General features: G+C 39.3%; 2 protein-coding genes across 2 annotated transcripts in view; both read right to left on the bottom strand.

Annotated features, from left to right (window-relative positions):
• dst (dystonin) overlaps positions 1 to 24458 on the bottom strand; it is an 83119-nt gene that overhangs the window by 28256 nt on the left and 30405 nt on the right. The window contains exons 23-46 of the mRNA XM_055227364.1: positions 24324 to 24449; positions 24099 to 24251; positions 23739 to 23893; positions 23523 to 23649; positions 23266 to 23449; positions 22609 to 22766; positions 22198 to 22376; positions 21978 to 22116; positions 21248 to 21441; positions 20020 to 20182; positions 19855 to 19938; positions 19653 to 19760; positions 19417 to 19515; positions 12879 to 13025; positions 11719 to 11807; positions 11548 to 11650; positions 3319 to 3471; positions 2951 to 3184; positions 2582 to 2863; positions 1729 to 2271; positions 1420 to 1596; positions 801 to 924; positions 471 to 679; positions 80 to 397 (exon numbers count right to left, since the gene is read on the bottom strand). Coding sequence (XP_055083339.1) covers positions 80 to 397; positions 471 to 679; positions 801 to 924; positions 1420 to 1596; positions 1729 to 2271; positions 2582 to 2863; positions 2951 to 3184; positions 3319 to 3471; positions 11548 to 11650; positions 11719 to 11807; positions 12879 to 13025; positions 19417 to 19515; positions 19653 to 19760; positions 19855 to 19938; positions 20020 to 20182; positions 21248 to 21441; positions 21978 to 22116; positions 22198 to 22376; positions 22609 to 22766; positions 23266 to 23449; positions 23523 to 23649; positions 23739 to 23893; positions 24099 to 24251; positions 24324 to 24449 — 4248 coding nt within the window. The remainder of the gene's footprint in view (positions 1 to 79; positions 398 to 470; positions 680 to 800; positions 925 to 1419; positions 1597 to 1728; positions 2272 to 2581; positions 2864 to 2950; positions 3185 to 3318; positions 3472 to 11547; positions 11651 to 11718; positions 11808 to 12878; positions 13026 to 19416; positions 19516 to 19652; positions 19761 to 19854; positions 19939 to 20019; positions 20183 to 21247; positions 21442 to 21977; positions 22117 to 22197; positions 22377 to 22608; positions 22767 to 23265; positions 23450 to 23522; positions 23650 to 23738; positions 23894 to 24098; positions 24252 to 24323; positions 24450 to 24458) is intronic.
• On the bottom strand, positions 13037 to 19127 carry LOC129456853 (desmoplakin-like). Its single transcript, XM_055227365.1, has 2 exons — positions 16069 to 19127; positions 13037 to 15044 (listed from the first exon to the last, which is right to left on the bottom strand). Exons 1-2 carry the CDS (start codon positions 18931 to 18933, stop codon positions 13239 to 13241), a joined length of 4671 nt encoding a protein of 1556 aa, XP_055083340.1. The 5' UTR covers positions 18934 to 19127; the 3' UTR covers positions 13037 to 13238.

Raw genomic sequence — 24458 nt, 5'->3', positions numbered from 1 at the left:
GAAAGTGTAGTTATTATAAAGTTGTACATTAAAATAAATAATAAAATACTATAACTACTATAATTGTGTTTGTTGTTACCTGCATTAATCCAGACAGTTCAGTGAATGTTTTGCCAGGCCCATCAGTTTCATGCAGCTCCTGTGAACGTTTCATGACAAATTGCTGGACTTTTTCTGCCAGTGTCTCAAAATCCTCCACTTTTTTCTTAAGTTGTTCTAAGGTGGACACTTTGTGCTTTTGTTGATCACATGCATTAGAGAAACGCTGAGAGAGAGCCTCCATGTTGGACTGGAGCAGGGCAGCAGCTGATGGGTCTGCGGTCTCTGCAAACTTCTTCACTTTGGCTTTGATGGCTGAGATGCTACTCTGACGACTTGCCATATCTTGCTCTAAAGCCTAAAAATGTTAAGAGATAATATGAGAATATTTAAAACACGCCCAAATAAATAATAATTTCTATATGACATACTGTTTCTTTGCTGAGGGCATCAGCCATAGAGGCAGAGTCCAGTGGGATCTGTTTGTTCTCCTTCACACTGGTCTCCACTCGCTCCATCCATCCCAACATCTCATCCAGACCGTCCTGGACACTCATGGAGCGGGTCAACGTGATCTGAATCTTCTCATTTCGGTCACTTACTGATTTGGAAAGGTTGTCATAACGCTCCACTATGTCATCTGAATGTCAAAAAATACAAATGTATGACATATTTATTGGTACAGTGGGACAATGAAATTAAAATATTGTCTTTTTGGTTTGGGTTTTCATAGTCTTACCTACGACAGCTCATAGTCTTACCTACTGTCTCCTGTATCTCATCTGTATTGCTCAGCAGATCCCCTTCAGAGGAAATCAAAGACTCAGCTGTCTTACGTAAAGTGTCAACTGCAGCTTGATGTCCTGTCGTCTGATTTTGCAAAACCTGAAGGTCAGTAAAATGTTCATTAGAAAATAACGTAATCACTGATAAACCAGGGCACATTCACTATTCACTGTATTTTTACTTCCAAATACACAGCATGTTTTATGTGAGATGATATATAACTAATACATAACCAGTGTTTCCACCCTCTTAGTCTGTTATCTGTGGAAATCAGTACTGTAAGTCACTACGTCTCAACTGAGGAATGTTATTTAACATTGAAGAAGAAAAGGCAGCCAACAGTTCTGTCTGCACAAACTCTTATCCGCTTGTTGGAGTGTGCACACTAGGAATAACACAACTAACTGTTCCCATGTGGGACTATATTTGAAATCACAGCTAAAAATAACTCTCATAGTGAAAAAGTACTATATTTGGTGTTGCAGTTCAATCACGTAAAATCAACCTTAAGTCTGAGTTCTTCAAAGTGTTTTAAAGACAATGAATGAACTAGGGGGCATGTTGTCTTTACGATGCATTTAATATTAGTCTTGCCTTAGTGTCCTCCAGTTGCTTCTGCAGTGTTTGTGGATCAGCTGCTATAGGCTCTGATTGCTGTTTCCTCGCCTCATCCTCGGAGCTGTTGAGCCACTTGAGCAGGCCTGCGCTGGTCTCATCATATTTTTTGTATTTGTCAATCACATCCTTGAGGTTGTTGCCAAGCTGATTGCACTAAAACACAGAAAACAAGGGGAAGCAGATATATTATTACAATCTCCTGTTCTTCACTCCCCTTTGCTTTTAAGGCAAATGCCACCCTCTAGTGGTTGTTGAATATACTGTCCTGAATGAAACATGCTCTACCTGTGAATGGAGAGCTTTGTATCGAGTGGCTGCAGAATCCAGTTTGTCCTTAACTGAAGCAGAGGTTCCTGAAGTATCCACATGTGTACTTTTATCAGCAGAGTTGGCCACATCGGGGGCTTTTGCCACATCTAGTACTTTCTGTCCTGATATAGTTATAAAACGCAGGTCTCCTTTGTGGGATATGACATCCTCTGAGAAGTTCCTCTGAGACTGCAGTTTATCAGTGAGAATATTGAGTGAGCCTGCTGGAGTCTCTAGCTTCTGTATCTCATCCTCTGCCTGGTCCAACCAGACCTCAAACTCCTCACAGTCATCCTGAAACTTCTTCAGCTCCTCCTGGACACACTGCAGCTGCTTCAACTGCTGCTCGGCCTGGGTCAAAGACGCGTCATATCGCCCCTTTAGCTCCTGGATGTTTTTCTGTAGTCTCTCCTTCTCCTCAGGAGATAAGACATTGGCCTGTTTGTCAAGTAAGGCCTGAGCTGACTGTGTGGCAATCAACAGGTCCTGCTGCTGGGACAGAATAGCCTGGTGATGTGCCTGGAACAAAAAACAGAAGTATTGATGTGTGCTATCTTATAATATTTGAATATAACATTTTAATAGCCTATATCGGCTTTATGTTTTATAGAAAATGTTCACGCTTGGTTGTGGTTTGAGCCCAGTTCAGTTCTAGTCTAGTCCAGGTTTATTCTACAGTTTAGTCCCACTCTTGTCCCAATTTTGATGTGGTGAGTGTGATCACACATTCAAAGTTATTTTAAAAAGCTCGGGTAAAAAGCTCTGTTTAGTATCTCTAATCTATGTAATACTTAATACTCTGAAGTGGTGCATTTAAAGATTCATTTACCTTCACTTTTGCATATTGTTTGTCCAAATCTTTGGATGCACTGCTCTGGCCGTTCTCTTGGCTGGGATCCTGCTCAGGGCTCTGTGTGGCATTTCCATTGGCATCATCATCCTCTTCCATCACCTCTTTGGCCGCAGTCTCTCCCGGCACGTTGCCATTCTCTTTGCTTATATGGTCAGTTTCATCTGGGCTACTCTTATTCTCATTTCCAATGTTGGAGATCCAGTCCAAAAGACCTTCAATTTTGTTTCTGCTTTCTTCAAGCCGTTCAACCGCTGCTGCCTACAAATAAAACATTTATAATAAAACATATTTTATTTCTTCTCTGCACAAAATAAATCTCAATCCACACATATGATAAGCAGTTACCTTTTCACTTTCTTGTTTTATGGCAGTTGTCACAACTTTCTCTAAGTCTTTCCGTGAATCTTCAACCCGCTGATTAATGACCTTGGATTTGCTTTTAGCCTCTTCCAACTTGTTTTCGATTTGGGCAATTTCATCTGGGGTCAACTTACTCCTGTTTTCCTCAAGGAATTTCTTTGTACTGGTGACCACCTCATTCAGAGCACTGGCATTTGTCAACACATCCTTTTGCAAAGCCTGAAGACAAAAAGCAAGTGCAAATTTGACTAAATGACCGTTCCCTTGTTCCATGCTTTTAATAATATTAAACTAAACTAACTAATATTATAAAACTTAAGAATTGGAGTAAGTAAATCCAGTTTGTGCCTCACCTGGTGCTCCTGCTGGTACTGCTGCAGCTCACTCACAGACTCTGTGTTTCCTGCCTGCTGCTGATGACCAATCAGGCGGTTTTCAGTCAGAGTCAGGTTATCAAACACTTCTTCCAGCTTCTCAGAGAACTCCTTGTGTTTTTCATGTAGTGTCTGTAAAGACAATAATAACGAGTTGTTAATCGTTCAAAAACATGCATTGAGGCATTCAGCACCTACAAGAGAAGCAACAAAGACAAGGTGGACAGATGACATGCAAATAAAACTTTTAACTGCAAGGATGCTGTAAACATGCTTGTAAAGAGCCACTTTCTATCATGTTCCAGTGACACTTTCTGTTTTGTTTAAATTATGACAGTTTTAGTCCTGAAGAGCATTTAGAAGCCATGCTTAAGAACAGTATACAGTTTCTGTACATTGTATAACACACTCTACTTGGCAGGGTTGTTATGATTTGGTTAGTAAACCAGATGACACGTTCATCATATACAGGCAGACCTGTGCCTGATTTTCCTTCAGTTTTTGTTCCACTAAAAGCTCCAGTGCGCTCCTCTCAGTGAAGAGCCTGTCTGCACAGTCCCTGAAGGTTCTCTGAGTGGAGCTGAGCAGTTTGAGCAGGTAACTGCTGTGAGTCGGGCTCAAGAACTGAGCATGCTCAGAGAGAAAGCTCTGGATTTCAAATGTCACGTCCTCTAACTTTAGGCGACCCTCTTTTAAGAGACTGTTCTCAAAGTCCTGCAAGAAAAGAAACATCAGTGTATGATTGTGTACTTTTTTGTTTTTACAATGATTGCAAATTATATTAGTTACTTGGTTTTGCTGGATCAAAACTGTCAGCTTGTCCATGTCACATAAGTTCAAATCAATGTTTGGGACTTCAGAGTCATATTTACAAAGTTCTGCAAGCTCCTTAAGAGTGTTGACATGTTGAACGTAGACTGATTCCAAATGCTCCTAAGAATGAGCCAGGTTAATAGTGTTTATAATGCTTATAATTTACTACATTTATAAATTATGGTTAACCTTTCCAGCTTTCACTGCATCCATCAGTGAATGACTTCTCTCTGCACACATTTTGCAAACTGCCGTAAATTGTGGTTCTAGGTCCACATATGTTGAGGCCAGGTCTTGATGGATTTGTTTCGGTATTTCCACTGCTGTAGAGCTCAGAAGTTGTTTGGCTTTCTTCATGTCCTCAGTCAAAACATCTGCTAACTCTGCAAGCTGTGACTTCAAAGTCTGTAAACAAGAACACTTACTCACTCTTAATGCTGATCAAATATGATACAGTGATGAAAAGGTACTTACCTGACATTCGTCTATTTGACTTTGCAGTTCCTCCATGTTTTTAGCCATGGGAGTGCACAGATCTTTTTTAATATCATCTAAGACATCAGTGTGATCCTGCAGCTTTCCAACACACTCCAAATAATCCTGGATTGAAAACAACTACACACACAACATTTAAATCAGAAACATACAATTTAGAAAGCATAACATGCATTGTGAATATATATATAGTGAGACTTACCTTATTTTTAACCTCTTGGATTTTACTTTTGTCTTTCTCTTTCTCAGACACAGTGGAGTCATCTCTCTTCTCCCCTTTATTCACACGGAGGTCATCTTCAGCCTCCTCTTCCTCCTTAATGCTGTCGAGCCTGTGTCTCTCCCTCTCTCCCTCCCTCTCTCCTCCCAGAGCACTGTTTAACGTGTCCATCACCTCCTGCAGCACAGACAGGTCCTGACTGGAGGACACAGACTTCAGAACCTGCAGAAGTTGTAACTGGATATTTGGAACATTGTTGTCTTCACTGTGATCATTGCTGTTTAAGTTGCTCTGTGGTTCAAATACATTGCTTTCTAAAAACGTGGGCATCAAATTTGGTGCTTTCTGGTCATGTAGAAGCTCTGTTTGCTGATTTGTCTCCAATAGTTCTTGAGAAAATTCTTTTATATTGGACTCAGCCATTTCAAAATGTAGCATCTCTGCAGCTTTGATTAGGTTTTCACTGTCATTTAGTTCAGCATTTTCCTCCAAGACAATATTTTGTTCTTTCATTTGCTTTTGGTCTTTCACATCTGCCACATATGGACTTACATTGTCTGTAGAGCTGTGATCCTGCAAGTTTTCATTTGCTGATTGCAGACACTGAGGAACATCGGCGTTATTATTGACTTGTTCAACATTGCATTCATTTGAACTGAACATGTCACATCGTTTATTTGATTCATTCTCGACTTGATAGTTTGAGCCATTTTGCTCTGAATCACTTTTCAGTCTCAAAGTGTCTCTTTCTTGCTCCTCTGGGGAAACCATCAATGTATTCACCTCAACATTTTCTGCTTGGCTGTTACTTACTAATGTTTCTTTACCATTAGCCTGGACATTATCTATAGAGCTATTCATAGTGTTTTCAGCATTGTGCTCATCAGTAGCTTCTTCCTTGGGACAAGAAATCTCAGGAGTAGGAACCCTTAACAGTTTTTTCATGTCACTGTCAAATGAAATAGATCCAGGATGAGTTACAGCACATTGGTTTACTGTGCTTGGATCTGCATTGTTGTTGTCGTAGCTGATGCCTGAAATAACACTCTTAATCATATCTCCCTCTATTTGGCTACATGGTTGGTGCATTGAAACATCTTTTGAGATCTCTTTTAGTTCCTCTTTTGGGGAAATCCTCAACGTATTCACTTCAAAATTTCCTGCAAGGCTCTTATGTGCGAATGTTTCCTCATCATGTTTTGTGCTATTTTGGGTGAGAAGTTCTGCATTGAACTCATCAACAGGTTCTACATCTACATTTGCACTAAAAATCTCAGGAGTTGCCACCCTTAATTGTTTTTGCAGCTCTCTTTCAAATGTAACAGGAACATCTTCAGTGTGCGCAGACTCACTACTAATATCTCCAGAGTGAGATACAGCACATTGATGCACCGTGCTTGGATCTGCGTTGTTGTTTTCATAGTTACTGCCTGAAATAACCATATTGCTCTCTATTTGGCTATTTGAAAAATGTTCCTGCATTGAGTCATTTTGTAACAAGTCCTTTCTTTGCTCCTCTGGGGAAATCCTCAACGTATTCACCTCTACGTTATCTGCAAGTGTGTTATTATTTACTCCTGTTTCCTCAAAGTCCATAGTGCTGTCCAGAGTGAAGAGTTCTGCATGGTCCTCATGAATAGTTTTGTTTAGACCCAAACTAGAAATATCAGGAGTAAAAGGCTGCTGCATTGAGTCATTTATTTCATCTTGGCAAATCTTCACTGTATTCACCTCTACGTTATCTGCAAGTCTGTTATTTACTGACGTTTCCTCAAAGTCCATAGTGCTGTCGGGAGTGAAGGCTTTTGCATTGTCCTCATGAATAGTTTCCTTTAAACCCAAACTAGAAATATCCAGAGTAGGAACAAAATCGTGCCCTATTTGGCTATTTGGAAAAGGTAGCTGCACTGAGTCATTCATTTCACCTTGGCAAACCCTCATTGTATTCACCTCTACGTTATGTGCAAGTCTGTTATTTCCTGACGTTTCCTCAAAGTCCATAGTGCTGTCCAGAGTGACGATTTCTGCATTATTCTCATCAATAGCTTCTTTTAGACCCAAACTAGAAATCTCAGGAGTAGAAACCAAATCCCCCTCTGCTTTGTTATTTGAAAAAGGTTGCTCCATTGAATAATTTATTTCATCTTGGCAAATGCTCAGTGTATTCATGTCAACATTTTCGGCACGGCTCTTGTTTACAGATGTTTCTTTATCGTCAGCCTGGACATCAGCCATAGAGCTATTCTTGGTGTAGTTTTTCACATTGTCCTCATCAATAGTTTCTTTTAGACTTGTACTATAAATCTCAGGAGTAGGAACCTTCAACTGTTTGTGAACATTTTCAGAGCATACAGACTCAACGTTAATATCTGCAGAATGAGTTACAGCTGTGATTTGATCTGCATAATCGTTTCCATGATTGCTGTCCGAAATAACACTCTTAACCATATCGCCTGTTATTTGGCTGTTTGAAGAAAGTTGCTCCATTGAATCACTTTTTAAAATGTCATTTACTTGCTCGTCTGGGGAAATCCTCAACTTATAAATCTCAACATTTTCTGCAGGGCTGTTAATTATGAATGTTTCCTCAGCATCTGTATTAGGAGTAAAGACTTCTGCATTACCCTCATTAACAGCTTGTTTGAGATTTGCACAAGAAATGTCAACAATAGGCCCCCTTACTTGTTTTTGCAGCTCTCTTTCAAATGTAATATCATCTTCAGAGTGCGCAGACTCAACGCTATCTCCAGGTACCAAGCATTGATGTACTACGCTTTGATCGGCATTGTCATTTTCATAGCTGCTGTCTGAAATAAACCCGCCCCCTATTTGGCTGTTTGAAAATGGTTGCTGCATTGAATTATTTCTTAAAATGCCAGTTTCTTCTTCCTCTGCGGAAATCCTCAATGTATTCAACTGTACATTTTCTGCAAGACTTTTATTTACCGTTTCCTCATCATCTACAGTGCTGCTTGGAGTGAAGACGTCTGCTTTGTCTTCATTGCTAGTTTTATAAACACTTGCACTAGAAATTTCAGGAGTATGTTTTTGCATCTCACTTTCAAATATAATGTGAGCATCTTCCAAACACGCAGACTCAACATTAATATCTCTAGAATGAGGCACTGTGCTTGGATCTGCATTGTTGTTTTTACAGTTACTGCCTGAAATATCCAAATCGCCCTCTGTCTGACTGTTTGAAAACTGTTTTTGCATCTCACTTTCAAATGTAATCCGGACATTTTCACAGCTTGCAGATTCAACAATATCTCCAGGTACCACACGCTGACAACCTGCACTTTGATTTGCATTGTTGTTGTCATGGCTGCTGTCTGAAATAACACTTGTAAGCAAATCTCTTCTGATTTGACTATTTAAAATGTCCTTTTTGTATGGGGAAGCCCTCAGCGTATTCACATCGATATTTACTGCATGGTTGTTATTTACTAATCTTTCCTCATCATCTATAGTGCTATTTGGAGAGTCAAAGATTTCTCCATTGTCCTCATCGCTTTTACTTAGAATTGCACTAGAACTCGCAGGTGGAGAGTTTCTTAACTGTTTCATCTCACTTTCAAATGTATTATGAACATCTTTAGAGCGTGCAGACTCAACATTACTATCTCCAGAATGAGGTACCGCCCGTTGGTTTACTGTGCTGTCATAGCTACTGCCTGAAATTACACCCCTGACCAAATCCCCCGGCGATGAGTAATCTTGTACGAGTTCAAAATTAAACATAGTCTCAGCTGCGTTCAGGTCATCATCTGTTCTGGTTTCCTCAAAATACAGATGGTTGTTAGGTGAAGCAATGTCTAGTTCTGTCTGATCCAACAAAACCGTGAAATCACCCAAATTATCTGTTGGGATACATACAATCTGGCTTTTTGCTTTTTCATTATCGTCAATTTCATTTGACAAAGTTGACTGCATGATCGGATAAAAATGGGGCTGAGATTCCCCTGTATCTTCCGATAAACTGCCTTCATTTTGCTTTTTGTCAATGTGGCCAAAACTCTGTGCGGTCACATGACTTCCAGGAAAGGGTGATGTCATCCGTGAGTAAGCAGTATCTGGAGCGCTAATGCAGGGAGTGGCTGCGTATAGATTTCTACTTATCTCATCTGTGGTTTCTCTTGTCCCATGCTCCATCAATGCTGCAGTTTCTTGGCGTTCCCTATGTTTATCTTGGTTTTTAGTCTCAAGCGTCAAGACTGCAGTTTTCTTAGATGGTTTATCCTCCTTAATATGTTCCTTACTATTTTTATTTCGATCAAAAGTGATAGACGTGGCCACATTGTATAATTCCTCTTTGGGTACTGCATCGCTTTCTTCATAACAAGTCAAATTAGAGCTATATAGAGACTGTTCATTTTGGTCATTCTTCCATGTTAAAGCTGTTTTCGGTATATCTAATATGCTTTTAACATTTTGCACATCACGATCAGACAGAATTTCTTGTTTATTCAATAGACTCTTAGCTATGGCTGTGTCCACTTTATAATTTTCCTCTGTGGCTGTATCCAAAATATCTTTCTCCTTATCTTGTCCTTGTAGAAAGTAAATTGTATCTTCTATCTCTCTTTCCTCATAGTGACTCTCAACAATGCAAGGATTTTCAGATGGCGTGTAATCTGTTTTCTCGAGCATGTCCAGGTATGACTGAGAAGAAGTAGTAGTACTTTGAGGAGAGCAACTCATAGTGTATATTACAGTTGTTGTTTCAATTGTTTGGATTTCAGTTTTATTTACAAATTGATTATGTAAAGCATTTTCGTCAAACTCATCTAAACTTGAATCCTGGTCCATAATCTGATCTTCATTAACATCTGCAGTGTTTTTAAAATCTGCCCACATTGGATTCAAATATGTGTCTCTTTCATTTTCATTAAAGCTGATATTCCCACTGGCTGATGACACGAAATTTCGGGAATAACTCTGTGAATGACTCGCCTCTTGATCGCTTTCTTCTTCCTCGTGAATTTCTAAAGGCGCATCTCTAGTACCAGCAGTGCAATAAGTTTGACAGATACTTTCATATGTGGAAGGATTTTCGAGGAAGATTTTGATCATGTTTGTCATCTGTTTGTCCAGTATTAAAATTCTTTGTCCTGATTTCGGATCAATGTACGTGTTCATTTTCAGGTACGACACAAAAAGCAGCTTGGCTTCTGACGGCGATGGGATCTTAAAATTCAGTTGTAGAGGCGCTAACTGTCCTTCAGATCTATGTTTTATGTATGTGAGCCAAGATGAATACTCCTTGTTAAGATTGTCAATATCCAATAACTCATCTGGAATCTCAATCGTTTTCAAAATATCTGCTGAAAAACTGTCAATGTAACCCTTTTTAACTGCTAAATCGATGTCCAGTACCTCTGAAATCTCTGGGATGTACAAAGCGACTATTTTTTGGTATTGTCCAAGTAGCTTACTGCTAAACTTCCTTTCCTTTTCAACTTGTAGTGAGGTGGATACAGTTTCCCCAGATGGAGGCAGCACTACTCCGATAAACTGATTTCCAAGTACAATGAGCGTGCTGCTAGAAATCATTAGATCACACTGAACAGAAGCATCCACTTTTACATTAGGCGCGATATGGTCCTGCGTCTGCCTGGGTTCCTCTCCAACATTTCGGCCTTGGTCTGATAACTTGAGAAGATAAATGTTTCTATCCGGCATAACTGATTTATTTCCTTTGAGGCAGTTTAATATCATGGCGTTAACTTCTTGACAATCTGACTCAGGAACATTTTTAACAGCACTGGCATTTTTCAAATCCGGACAGTGCTTCTGCTGCTGCAATGCCTTTATATAGACCGACGCAGGGATCAAACCAGTGTGAAGTGCCCCGTCTAAACTTAGAGTGTCTCCGGTGTAGCATATCTGCAATCCGTCTCTTTTGTCTTTGAACTCGATCATTTTAAGGATGGAGTTTTCCTGTGTGGATTCTCCCAGAGTAGCTGCTAATTCAGGGAGAAACACAGAAGACAGGTCTGTGGACTGGAGGCATTTGTTCGAAGCATTCACTGTTGATTTGAAACCCGGATCTTGGTGTAAAGCAGGATATTGCTCCATATTTTCATAAAGCTCTGTTCGATACTTATCCAGAATTATAGATGGAGGGTTTGATGAGGAGTTGTCATTCTGATGTGTAGTCTTAACCAAAACTCCATTCAAGTCAGATTTGAACATCTGCGAAACACAAATACAACTTGAATTAATAACAATGTTAAGAACCTATTTAGAAGCAATATATGTTTTACAGAATTAGCTTAAATATTTACTCACCAAAGCACACACATTTCAAGGTTGAGGCAGGATCGTGGCAGACAACACATTAAAAGCTATCATGCATTTGGAAATACAAAATCCAGATTTTTGCCAAAAATTGTTAGTTACATGGCAAACATCATAGTAGTACAACGGTGTAAAGCTCAGCCTTTGCTCTGGTGACGTGTCAGTTAGCAAGCATGTTTACTAAGCATGTTTACAGCATACCCTTCTGTTAGCATTCAATTCGCCTGTGACACACTCAGGTCATTGTGATAATGATGCAACATACTTAAGATTGAGGAAGAGAAAATGGTTAGTCATGCAAGTGGACATCAGATGGCGCTGTTTCTAAACGCATCATTACACTCAAAAGGAAAAAAAAAAAAAAAAATCCAGAGTCCCACCTCATCTGCAGAGAGTGACGCACAGTGCTGGGAGAGGTCGCTGTAGGCCTGGTTCAGTTCTTTTAGCTGCTGCTCTGCCTCTGCTCTCTCCTCATCTGTCATTCTGTTAGAAAGATACTACAGGTTAGTGTCTGTGTATGTAATGTAAAAAAACCAAACATCCAGACTTACTTTTCACTGTGTTTGTTCAGCATTGCTTGTGTGATCCTCACTGCTTCTGCAATCTGTTCTTTTTTAGTGACCATGTCTTCCATTGAAACCTGTATAAAGGAAGAAGTTTTAAATAATATTAAAATATATTACAATACGTTACAGTATAGGTATACTAGAGACGCCAGGATGAATATACAAACTACACACATAAATTCAAAATTGAAGAGGTAATTTCTATGTCTCTTTTATTAATGGTTTATTGCTAAATTTGTAGTTGTAAAGTACATATGTGTAAAACGTAATAATAAAAGTTATTGGTTCACTGAAATGTTTGGGTAAGGCCTAAAATTGAAAAAAAGGCCAAATATAATTTAAGAAGATTTGTGATATGTTATTACAAGCATATCTGGAGGCGGCAGTGAAATGACCATGAAATATGTGCTCTTAGTAAATGATTTATAGCTCAAGGTTCATCCTGTCCAAACTCGCATAAAATTAATGGCACTGGTCATGAAAAGTCAAAAATGCAATAAATGCCATACATTCTCCTGCAGCTAATGAAATGTTGGAATCAGGCTATGATTTAGACAGAGGTGAAGACCTGTCAATATATAATATTTATATAGCTGTCTGTTTAGTTCTTTGGTAGATGATGTGATTATTATAGGGATATTTATATTAACAAAGGCTGTGTGTTATGTACAGAACAGCTTTTACTCATTTACCTATAATCAGGGAGAGTGTCCTTTAATTTCAGAACATTGAATAGTATCAATGTGAATTAACAAGAATGGTTTCCAGTAGCCAGAATAACTTAGCACTGAAACACTAACAGAGACGTTAATACACAAGTATACAGTTTTATAATGGCATATTCATGGCATTTGAATAATATAAAAATGTACTTTGGGCATAGCTTCAAACTTTGTTAAATATCAAGGCATTAGCCTGCAGTAGTGTCCCCAATACATATGGTGCCATTATAACGTGAATTTGAGATTAGGTATACTTGTATATTAATGTTAAAAATAGTATAGAGTATAGTATATATGCCGTATTGATGCATTAAATCAGTTGGTTAACAATGGTTTTATTACAACTGAAATCACACTGACAGTAGTGACAAAACCAAAACATCTATGTACAACAGTAGAAGCGTATACTTTACACATACACACCTGGGGCTTATTAGAAGTGCCTGTGTTGGCATTACTATCTTTACGAGCACTGCCGTCTGGGTTGACGTTTTGTTTCACATTGGACATCCAGTGTAAGAGTTTGCTAACTTTGTCCCCATGCTCCCTCTTCTCCTCATCAACAGACCGCTAGAATAAAAATACATATTTTTCAGTAATTTTCCAGTCATTGCTAACCATGTCAATTGTGGGGTCGGGAATTCCAAAATGCTCAAATAAAAATAATAACATAAATACAACTCAGCTGAAGATCAAGTTATGTTATACGATGCAAAGCACAAGAAAAACGGGTACATTTATTGAATACCAAACTTCGATGACAGACATACAAACTTGAAGTAGCTATTTATATGCCAAAATATAGTGATACATTGCTTTGGCACCAAATGGGTGGAGTTTGGTGGCCTCCAGTAGCCTCAGCCCAGTATGACAGTCAAATACACTCCTCTCCAGAGCCTCTTTAAATGTGATCTTCCTCTTGGTCTTCGGACACGCCAGACATTTGGTGTGAAACTTTTCGTCTTTGAGCACAGCAGCAGTGACTTTGTCCACTAGGCCGCTCTGCATCACCTCCTCAAAAGACACTCTCTCCTGTGTTTCAGGGTTCACCAGTCCTCCAGTCAGAAGCTGGAATTCAATACAGCGAAAACCAACATCTTTTGGCAGGAGATTTTCTTGGACCGCTTGGGAAACAGATAACATTTTTCCTGTTTGGGGATTTAAAATGCCATAATACGCCTGCTCAAACTGCTGAAGCTGCTGCGCTAGTGCTTCATCCACAAGGCCTCTTTTAACAGCTTCGGACAGCCTAGATTTCTCCCCTGATGCAGGATCACATATTCCACCTGTACAGGCCTGTGCCTCCAATAACCTCAATGCAGTGGCTCTATCAGTAAAACCCTGCTGACAACCCTGGAAGATACTCACTCTTTTTTGTGACGTCACATCCCAGAGACCAGCTATCGGGCTGTTAGCATCTTCCACTACCACCATCCTTGAAAATATAACACCGGCTAACTCATAGATACTGAGAACACCACTGCAGTAGCTTTCAAACTCTGACTTTTCAAGAAAACGCTGTCTCAAAGCATATTCTAAACAAATTTCTCGACCACTTTTAGGATCACTGATAATACGCATAGATTTTCCATTGGCGTCAACTATGTACTTTTCCTCCCATTGACTTTCGTGTTTGGATAAAGCCAAGTATGTGCTGCTGTCAATGTAGTTCTTCTTAAAGGCCTCATAAGCCGACATTTCGCTGCCCTGGCTACTGCTAACAACACACACTCTATGGGAGCTAGTTGGAGAGACTCTGGTAAGATGCCTATCCCCAAATGGGACGAGATACACCCCACCATCAATGTCGAAAACACACGACTTAAGTATTTCGGAGTAGTACGCCTTTTGTCCAGTATCCAGGCTGTGAAAAGCTTTATTGTTACTACCTGGTTCATATAGATTTTGGAGAGTATCTTTATCTATAAGGCCCTGGTCAATAGCAGTATTTGCAGGAACTCTACCACCGGTTTCTGGATTGATCAGCCCCCCCGTAGACCACTGCACTTCCAAGTACATCTTCCCTCTGTATCTATCAATCAGCCGCTGTTGCATGGCTTGAAACACAGATAGCTTTTTCCCAGCATAAACATAACCTGTAAACGCCTTCTCTGCTTCTAATAGTTTATTTTTCAAAGCCGGATCAACAATGCCCTTCTCAACAGCCTCGAGGACTGAAAGGATTTGACCTTTAGCCAAATCTGTGATCCTCCCAGTAGCAGCTTGGGCCTCAAGAAACTCCACAGCGTAAGTTTTCGCCAGGAATCCTTTTTCGGATGCCTCCAGGAATGACAACTTCTTTTTACTCGACTCCACGTACACGCCAGCAATAGTTGTTGACTTTCCATCAAACATAGCCGAAGTAGCTTGCACCTCTTTCCTTGCGTTGAGGCCAGATTCAGATCCAGAGTGCAACTGGGTGGTGACGTTCTCTGTGATTTCAAACACTTTGGTGATGTACTGTCTCTTGGTCATGGTGGCTTGGTTTGATTGGTTCTGTGTTGGTTCTTCATAATGCATAGTTTTACTGATTATTGTCTGACTGTTCGGCTGTTTGGGTTCCTCCGGAGTTTGTTGGGTCTTTGCCACCTGTGGATGTGACATTAGAATAATATTTGAAGTTAGCTAGTTATTTCACCATAAATACCTATCCTAACATGCTGCATGAAACTTCTATGCTCCTAATGAAGTCAGTGAGTCAGTTGTTATTTATGATGTGAGGTAATAACTATAATTACCTTACCTCTTGTCTTAGTGCCAACTCAGATGACTGTAATCGCGCTCAGTGATTATAGTTAACATTATAGTTACACTTTTGAACCAGTTACTCACTTTTCTTCATGGAGATTCTATGTTCCACAGTAAGGCATTGAACCTATCTATCTTCATGACGACAAGTAGGTGACATGACCAAGTTAGAGCAATAAAAGCGTCTGCAATTGAATCAATGCATGTTAGATAAGTTTAATGCCATACGTGGAACATTCCAGGCAAAGTAATAGCATCTCCATAGTGACAGACCCTCCTCCCTAAATTACACTGTGCATATTTAAGATTAATCTGTCTATATGAAAGATTATCATATTAGGGTAATTTTTAGAGGTGGATGCTAAAATGGGACACATGATTAAGGGACTCTACTAGTTTGGACTAGGTTTTTTTTAGTTTTTTTTTACTACTTTCTACATTTTATATTCATACAGAAGACATCAAATATATGAATCAAGACATATGGAGTTATGTAGCAAAGAAAAAAGCATTAATTAACTCTATTATATATATATATTTTTATATTTTATATTTAAATCCTCAAAATAGCCATCCTTTGCTTTATCAAAAAATATTTAGTAGATTTTTTTTTAGATTTTTTTTTTACTACATACTCCATCTTGCGGCATGTATTCGATGTCTTCTGTATCTAAAATGTAGAAAGTAGTCAAAATTATGAAAAAAAAAAAAAAAACACTGAATGATAGAGTATGTCCAAACTTTTGAGTGTATGTTAAATTTGACTGGTTTAAAACATCACTCAATTTCAAAAGTTCCACACAGCATGTTTTTTTCAGTTTGTGCTGCATTTGTAAATAAATAAAAGTATCTTCATCATGCATACCTCTGTGGACACTTTGGTCTTTAGCGTCCCGTCCACTGTTGCAGAGGTTTTAATGGCTGGGTTTGAATACATCACATTCTGCTGCGTCTGAATGTCAGTCTTCATCGAGCTGGGTCGAATATCTGCCTGTTTTTCCACAGTATTTTCACTGCTCATTTTGACATCTGGCGTCGTCATGAGTTTTTCTTTTAGACTTCTGACTTCTTTCACGTACGACTCAATCTGCTCCCGATATGACCTCGCTTCATTTTCTATCAGCGATCGCTTCAAATCATTATCGTTCACTTTGCTTGTTTGTTTAACCTGGCTACTAAGTTGGTTTTGCCGAGCCTGTTCACTTATTTGAGTTTGTTTAACCTGATCATTCTGTTGATTAGCCTTAACTTGCTCACTGTACTGATTTTGTAAGACGCTAATTTGTGATCCAAGTTTACGGTTGTCTTCCTGAAGCTGCAATATTAGCGACTTAGCTTCGGATAAATCATGAAGAACCTTATTCTTTTCTTGTTCGATTTTTAGTATCTGCTGCTGGTCTAAGCCTTGTTTGGTCTCCACTGTTGTATGGTGCACTGTCTGAATGTGCCTGATATCTTGGTTTAAGCCGCCTTTGATCGTTTCTGTTATTCCTGATCCCTGCGAGACTCCCTTCCCTTCACTTTCAATCAAAATCAATTTCTTTTCCACCTCTGCCCGCACTAACAACAATTGCTTCTCATACGTGTCTTTCTGAAGTTGGAGTTTGCTTTTTAACTCCTCTAGCATTTTCTTACAGTTACTCAGCTGCTCCTCCATCTGCTGTGCCTGTAGCTTAAGGGCTGCGTTTTCTCTTTGCTTTTGCTCGATTTCGATTTGGTTGCGTTGCAGGGAATCTTTATAAGTCCGGACTTCTGCTGACAGAGACATGTTCTTTGACATCTGATCTGCCCTCTCTCTCTGAAGCATTGTGTTTTCAAGTTGTAAATTTGACCGTGAGCTATCCGAACTGGACATAACTTCCTTTACTGTCGTCCTAGTTTGTTTTAACTCCGTTTCCAACTGCATAACCCTTGACTCTTTCATTCTCAATTCAGAATTCACCTTCACTAACTCATCATTGGCTTTTTTAATCGAAATATTCAGTTCAGATATTTTTAAATTTAAGTTTTCGACTTTCCTCTCCGCAGCCTTCTTGTCATTTTGAAGAGTTGTCATTTCTTGTTTGAGTTGCACAGACACTTTTTCAGTGCTGACAGAGCTGTGCTTGTACTTTGTAAGTTCACTTTCTAATTCCCTGACCTTGTCCCTGTGTTTCCGACTCTCCTCACTCTCTCTTTGGAGCTCGGAAGTCTTTCTATTCAATCGTCCATTCAAATCATTTATGTCTGCATTTTGACGCTCAACCTTTTGCAGAGCTACAGTTTTCTCAGTAGATAAAGTTTGCATATCTGATTTGAGAGTCCTCATTTCTTTCTCATAACTGGCGATGCTTGTGTTAAGTGTTTGAATTTTTTGCTGTAGTTCAGAAGTTTTCTTAGACTCATCGCTATAACCTTGTAGTTTAATTTGAAGGTCATGGTTACTTTGCGCTTTACTATTGAGCTCATCTTCTATAATTTTAACCTGCGATTTGCTACTTTCGACATGAGATTTCAGTATCTTAATTTGTTGATCCCTGCTGTCGATTTCCATATTGACCTGTTCAAGTTTAGCCTTAGCGTTCTTCAAATTGTTCTCTGTCTCTATCTTGGCCTTTTTTAGTTCATCTACTTCTTTTTGCAAGTGAGAGATTACTAGTTCACTTTTCTGTAACTCGCCTTCTAGGTTTTTAAACTTAAGCTGCAAAGCCTGTTCAGATCTTTTCACATTTAAATTCTCCTCTTTGACAATTAGAAGCTGCTGTTTACAATTTTCAATTTCATTTTTTAAAGTCACTATTTTCTGTTCAGATGTCGCCCTTTCTTTCTCCAGTGACTCTGCCTCGATCTGTAAATGTCTGAAGTCACTGTCAGTGGACACATTTTTTCTCTTTAGCTCATCACACTTAGATTTTAGCTGATCGATTATTGTCTGTTTTGAATCCAGCTCATCCTCTAACTCCTGCATTTTATTGGTCTTGTCCTGCTCCACAGCGTTTTTCTTCTGTAGCTCTCCCTGTGTGATCTTTAGCTGCTCTTTAAGTCCATCCATCTCAGTTTGTTGGAAGAACACATTCTGTTCCAGTGAAGACTTGGCCCTTTGGAGAGATCTGATTTCTTCCTGCAGTTCTCCGATAACTTTCTTTAAGTTTATTGATTGCTGTTGCAGGTCTTCTGATTTCTTGGTGATGCTGATCCTCTCAGTTTCAATGTCCATTTGTAGTTTTTGTAAAGCTTCGTTGCTGTCGTCCAATAGTTTTTTAAAGGCCTCTGCTTTCTTCTCAGCCACCTCTGCTTTGCTCTGGGACAGGACAAGTTTGTGCTGCAGGACCTCATTGTCATTAAGAGCGGCAGTGTGAGCCTCACTCTGGAGGAGCACTGTCTCATCTGGGGCTGAATAAACTAGACCATTCTCAGCTCTCTGTACCTTCACCTCCTGCTCTGCCTCCTGTCCCCTCTCTTTTTGTCTCCTCTCCTCCTCTGCCCTCACTCTCTGAGCCTCTAACTGCTCTATCAGCTGCTGTGTGTGCTGTAGCTCTTGGTCAATGGCATCCTTTTCTTTCAAAGCCATCTCTAGTTTTGTGCGATATTGGTTCACTTCATGCTCCAGTTTGGATTTCTCCTGATTTACACCACTGATTGTCTGCTGGAGTTTTTCTATCTCTCCTTCCATCTTTTCCAGCTCTCCCTGTTTTGTGCTGAGCAGTGCCTCCTGTTCATGTATTCGCTCCAGGAGTTGATTCATTTCCATTTGACCTGCTGCTTTTTGCAGTTCCAGGCTCTCTGTCCATTTGGCATTTTCTGCTTTTTCAAAAGTCTTTCTGGTCTATAACGCAAAGACAAGAGTCATCCACTGCTTCAGTTCACAAAAACTCATAAATATGAGATGTGCTACTGCACCGATGAGCCACTTCCCTCACATGCTTCTCACTGTTAAATGCAATCTCATTTAACAGAAGTTCAAGTTCAAGAACTCACCAAAAACAGCAACTTCAAGTTTACCCGCACAGCTGATATTCAAAGGTTTCCAACAGAAACCTTCTCAAAAGACAATTATACAATCAAAACACCATCACCACTAACAGCAAAGGAGCAGACATGCTTATATGACCCCCACACTCTGAAACAAGTCACTAAAATCTGTGTAACCAGAAGACCCAAAGAGATTTTTAATAGCACATCACATGAAACATAAACAGATTACAAATACAAAGACACTGGAGACATCTCTTACCTCTTCCTCTTCTGTTCTCTTCAAAGTTTCACTGGCAAACTTCACATACTGTGTCATGAGAGTCACAAGAGCCGTGTAGCGAGTTCGGAGATCCATAAACTGGAAAAACATTTGTTCACAGTATTTGGTTGTCAGTTTAGTCATGTTTTAGATCTGGTGGTACTTGAAATATTATTGTAGGTGGTACATATTGTATACGTAACACATGTATACTCAAAATGCAGTTGTATGTTTACCTCCTGTTGGATAGCGTCGGCTGAGCTCTGCATCCTTCTCTTTTTCAGTGGAGATTTGTGCTGGGAGTCAACCATGGCTCTGAATGTCATCAACTGCAGCTCGTAATCCTATAAGACATTTACATTAGAATCAGTTAATAGACAGAGATAGCTTTTAATAGATATGAGACCATTTAAACAGAATATTAATCAAATCTCTAACCTTGACAGCTGTGGAGTACTGCTCTGAGTACTTCTGACACTCATCAATCCGGCCTTGTATTTGTTCAATTTCACCAACAAGAACCTTAAACGTCACACATAATAAATTAAGTTGCAATGTTATAAAACTACATAAAACAACTTTCTTCTTTTATAAATATCCAACCTTTTGTTTGTTTAATAATTCAGCTAGGGCCTTGCTGTCCTCGGGCTTGTTTTCTTGGGCTTTTAGCTGCACAGTCTCCATTTCTTTGATCCACTCATCCAGACTGCTGTAAGACTCTTTGTAGTGTTTGAGGGATTTGCTGATACCGTCCAAGTCTCTGAGCCTTAAAGTTGTAAACATGAAGTTACGGCATTGTAAAAACAGTACATGGCTTTGCAGTTTAACCACTGACAAATGAAATACATAACAGTAATTTTATTCATAAGGCACTTGTTATTAGCCTGGACAACCTAATCCTGTATGTAGAGGAGTGTTTCTCAAACTGGTACGTGTCCCACAGGTTCTCTGCAGTTCTTTTAATTTCCAGACAAGTTTAAAGGGCCCATATTATGCTGTTTTCGGATCTATGTTTCCTCATCCAAAACATACCCAGAGTTGTGTTTTGTTTCATTCACACATATTTAACACACAAACCCTGTATATTTAGGCTGAGTTAGTCTCTCAAACAGAAAACATTGTTCCACCTTGTGATGTCTTGCGGTAATACAGGAAATGCTCCACTGTGTTTTAAAATTACATACATCTTCTTTAGAATCATTTGGATGATTTCAGCTCTGGAATTACCAATCTCTACTGAACAAAAGGTAAAAGGCAGCTGCTAACTTGAACCACTATATGATATCCAAGGTGAACAGAGCATTTTGAGCTTTAGAGATTTAGACAGACTAATAATAAAGGGTTACTCAAACATGTGTGAATGAAAGAAAAATACAACTCCAAGTACATTATAACATGTCTGAAAGCTCACAAGAGTCAATTTAAAGATGTTTTGTATCCTCTTTTGTGTCAGTTCTGATTTGAAAATACTTTCGGGTGTGTTTGTCGAATTTTAGGATGGACTTCTCCAATTTTAGACCTGCTTAAATCCACGTTTAGACCTGGTTTGGTCGTGTTTTAGATCTGGTGGTACTTGAAAAGCCAAATATTATTGTAGGTGGAAGTTTGTGTGACACTTGAGATCCGCTGGTGCTGATAATATACAGAGAATTCCCATCTGGCTTGCCTGGCTAATATGTTTGAAAAGTATCTTAGTTGATTTCTTCGAAGCCAAAAAACTGGCAAGATTGGTATATGTACATTGTTTTAACAAAAGTGCATCAAATTGTAGGGCAGGAGAGTGTATTTTCAGATTTTTACTACATGTATACTGCATTGTCTGATCACAAACCTGCTGTCTATCTGTGAGTGGACGCTTTGCCATCGTTCACTGAGCTGATCTGCTTTCTCTTTATGCCAGTCCAGGTCAAAATCCCTTTCGTTGTGGGCCTTAAACATGCGGTCACTGATGACTCTGGCTTTCTGAAGCTCATCCTCCATGTCGTGGAACACCTCCTGCTGTTCATCTATCTCTGTCCTCCATTGCTGAAATCAAGTAGGAGAACAATCAATACGCAGAGAAAGAAAACGCAATGGTACAACTTTATACACTACTGCTTAATCAGCCTTAATAAAATATGAATAAAGACTTCATTCAAATCCAATTAAGAATGATTCAGGCTTAATAACTGCTTAGGGTATTAATCAAGTGGACTTAGGGAGTGTGACGTCACCCACAGTGTTTGGCTTCAATCAAATAAAGCTCATCAGCGCTAGTAGTTACAGGGGCAAATTTGGAGAAGAGTTTCACATTTGGAGTTCTGACCGCGACAATCATCGCAACCACAGAGCCTGATTTGCCTGTTATTAATGTTCATGTCTTGATTTATGGACACAATAGAGAAACAATACCAGGATCATATAGAGCGGGTTAATACAAGCATTGTGAGGTCAAAGAAGAGCATGACAGCAGCAGTTATGTAGAGAGGGAACTAAGCAGCTAGCAGGTTAGCTATGTCCATTTATATATACAGTCTTTGATATTAATGAAGTAGTTACTAAAGCAAGGTGATCATTTTTACCTTGAGAGTAGAAACAACTGTGTCGATGGATTTAAGGTCAGAGTTCATGGCGTCCTCCTCATACAGTTTAGATTCGTAGGATTTTACTAACATTTCTGCACTCTGGCTGTGCTTCAACACCAAGCTCACAGTTTTCAGCCTGTAAATTTGAGCAAAGGTGATTATTATAGTTTTACAATCCAAAATTATCACCAATAAAGTGTAATCAAAGCAGTCGTACTTGTCCATATAAATGAATGACATGGAGTGGACTTGGTTCATGCTGTGCACCAGGGCTGTGAGTTCAGATGACAGAGTGGAGGCAGAGGAGGAGCCCACAGCCTGCCTGATGAAGACCTCACACTTGTCCTTCATCACATCAAAGTCCTCCTTTAGTTTAGCCAACTCTGCCATCTTCTTCTGCAAAGCAACAGTTAAACAAACCAAATTATATATGAAAAACATGAATAACTCCTGAATAACTATTGTTTGTTTTTAATTAGAACTTATCATCTTTGTCAGATAATTAAGTAATCAAATAATTGCTATCTGGACTATACACAGACTCTAAAACAAGTCGTGAGAGCAGAGGTTCAATCTTTCAACTTATCATCATCTGCAGCCCTAAACCTATTTAGTACTAAAGTCAAACCTCTTGCTCTGTGATCCTCAGCAGACTCTGGTCCAGGTCATCTCTCTCCAGGGGGGTCCGGATCTGTCTGATGAGGTGTTCTTCATGAGCCTCCAAATGCATCCGAAAGTTACGGATCTCGGAGATGTAATGGTTGTACACAGACTCTTGGTGTTCCTCTGTTTAAATACAAGTTATGCAAATATTGTTAAACATTTACATTGAATTTAATAAAACAATATTTTCACTTAATAAGGCAGTGATGTGAGTGGTGACGTTCAAATGATCCAACTACATGAGTCATAGTGCACTAAGTAAGATGTACCTGTAGATGGCAATATTATCACATGTTAAAGCCTAAAACCATAGGATACTTGTACTGACTAGTCATAGTGTAAGTAAAATAAGTGATCACATTTTTCTTCTACATGACAAAGGAAGGAAACAGCTTCTGACGACAAAATACATAAATTCATAAATACATGCACAACCACATAATTATGATCAATTACCTACCACACCCATAATAACATAAAAACTACAGGCAGCAAAGCCAGAAAGGTCTTTTGAAAGGTACTTAGTCAAACAAAATACTATAATTCCAAAAGGCATTAACTCTGAGCTTAGGGGCTTAAAGAGGCATGTGTTTTTTCAGTAGAAAATGAAGCTAAGCCTTGCCTCTCTCTGCCGACCGGAGGAGCTCCTCGTAGTATTCTTTGCAGGTAGCCACATCCCTCTCCAGCTGAGCGCAGTCAGCCACAGTGAAGACCTCCGACTCCTTACTGTCCTTCACAAACTCACCAAAGTGAATCTGCAGGTTGTGAATGACTTGCTGGTGCTCTCCTGGTAGCATTGTCTTGATCTGAAATAGAAAATAGAAAAATATGTACAGTAGTTTGGACAAATTTTATGAAAAAGTTTAAATTATTACATACAGAAGACACATTCCAGTTGTGGATAGCCCTTATATCAGCCATTAGATGATGCCACGCGACCACACTCCTCATGTTGACGTGAGAGTGGTGCCATAGCGATAAGACGTTCTGGTATAATTGTTCCGTCCTAAAGGAATAGCAGAAGTTGTGTTTACTGTCTTTCTTTTCTTTTTTGTGAGACATATGTCACACATGAAAATACTGCATTTCACTCACTTTGTGGCGACATCGATGGCCTCTTTGTTTGGGGGAGGCACAGTGAAGCACACAGACGGCACCATGGCCTCGTTCCCTGCGGGGTTGATGACTTTCCACTTGGCTCTGTGAGAATTACTGGCCAGTACACACTCATCTTCTTTATAGATGGTTATCTGAAAGTTATATTATAGTTATATATATGTTATAAATATCAAAGAAAAATATAAAGATAATTTAGTTAATTGGTTGAATGTGATTATACAGTTCACATTATAAACAAAAACAATATATTTTTTTAACTTTTCCATCCTAGTACCATGAAAGTGTGTGTGTTTTTCCTGGCTATGTACAGTAATAGAACTATAGTGGAGCAAGTACCTCTATTTGACGGTAATCACATATGGCTTTCACTGGGATGGAGGACCTGACTGGGTTGTCCGGGTTACGGGGTCGCAGTTGAACAATACTCTTGGCTCTTCCCACCAGTCCTGCCACTGTACTACGGTACTGAAGCAGCTGTTCTTTCTCATCCTTCAAACAATACAACAATGACTAACATTCTTTACTATAAATGCTCTCAGATCTTCTATTTCTTGAGTTTACCATTGATTCCTGAATGAGATCATCCAGTCTGTGTAAGTTGCTTGTCCGGTCACAACTGTATTTCCGATGTATAGTGTCCTGCAAGCTCTTAAGGTAATCCATGGACTCCTTGGCATCACTGAAAAACTGCACCAT

Source organism: Periophthalmus magnuspinnatus, chromosome 15, assembly GCF_009829125.3.
Source record: "Periophthalmus magnuspinnatus isolate fPerMag1 chromosome 15, fPerMag1.2.pri, whole genome shotgun sequence".
NCBI classification, from domain to species: Eukaryota; Metazoa; Chordata; class Actinopteri; order Gobiiformes; family Gobiidae; genus Periophthalmus; species Periophthalmus magnuspinnatus.
This window is presented reverse-complemented; position numbering and strand designations above follow the sequence as displayed.

Coding starts and splice junctions, on each gene's coding strand:
- LOC129456853 (XM_055227365.1), bottom strand. CDS start 18,933: ATGGAAATGAATCAACTCCTGGAGCGAATACATGAACAGGAGGCACTG. Junction 15,045..16,068: donor AGACCAAAGTGTCCACAGAG/GTATGCATGATG, acceptor TCACATCCACAG/GTGGCAAAGACCCAACAAAC.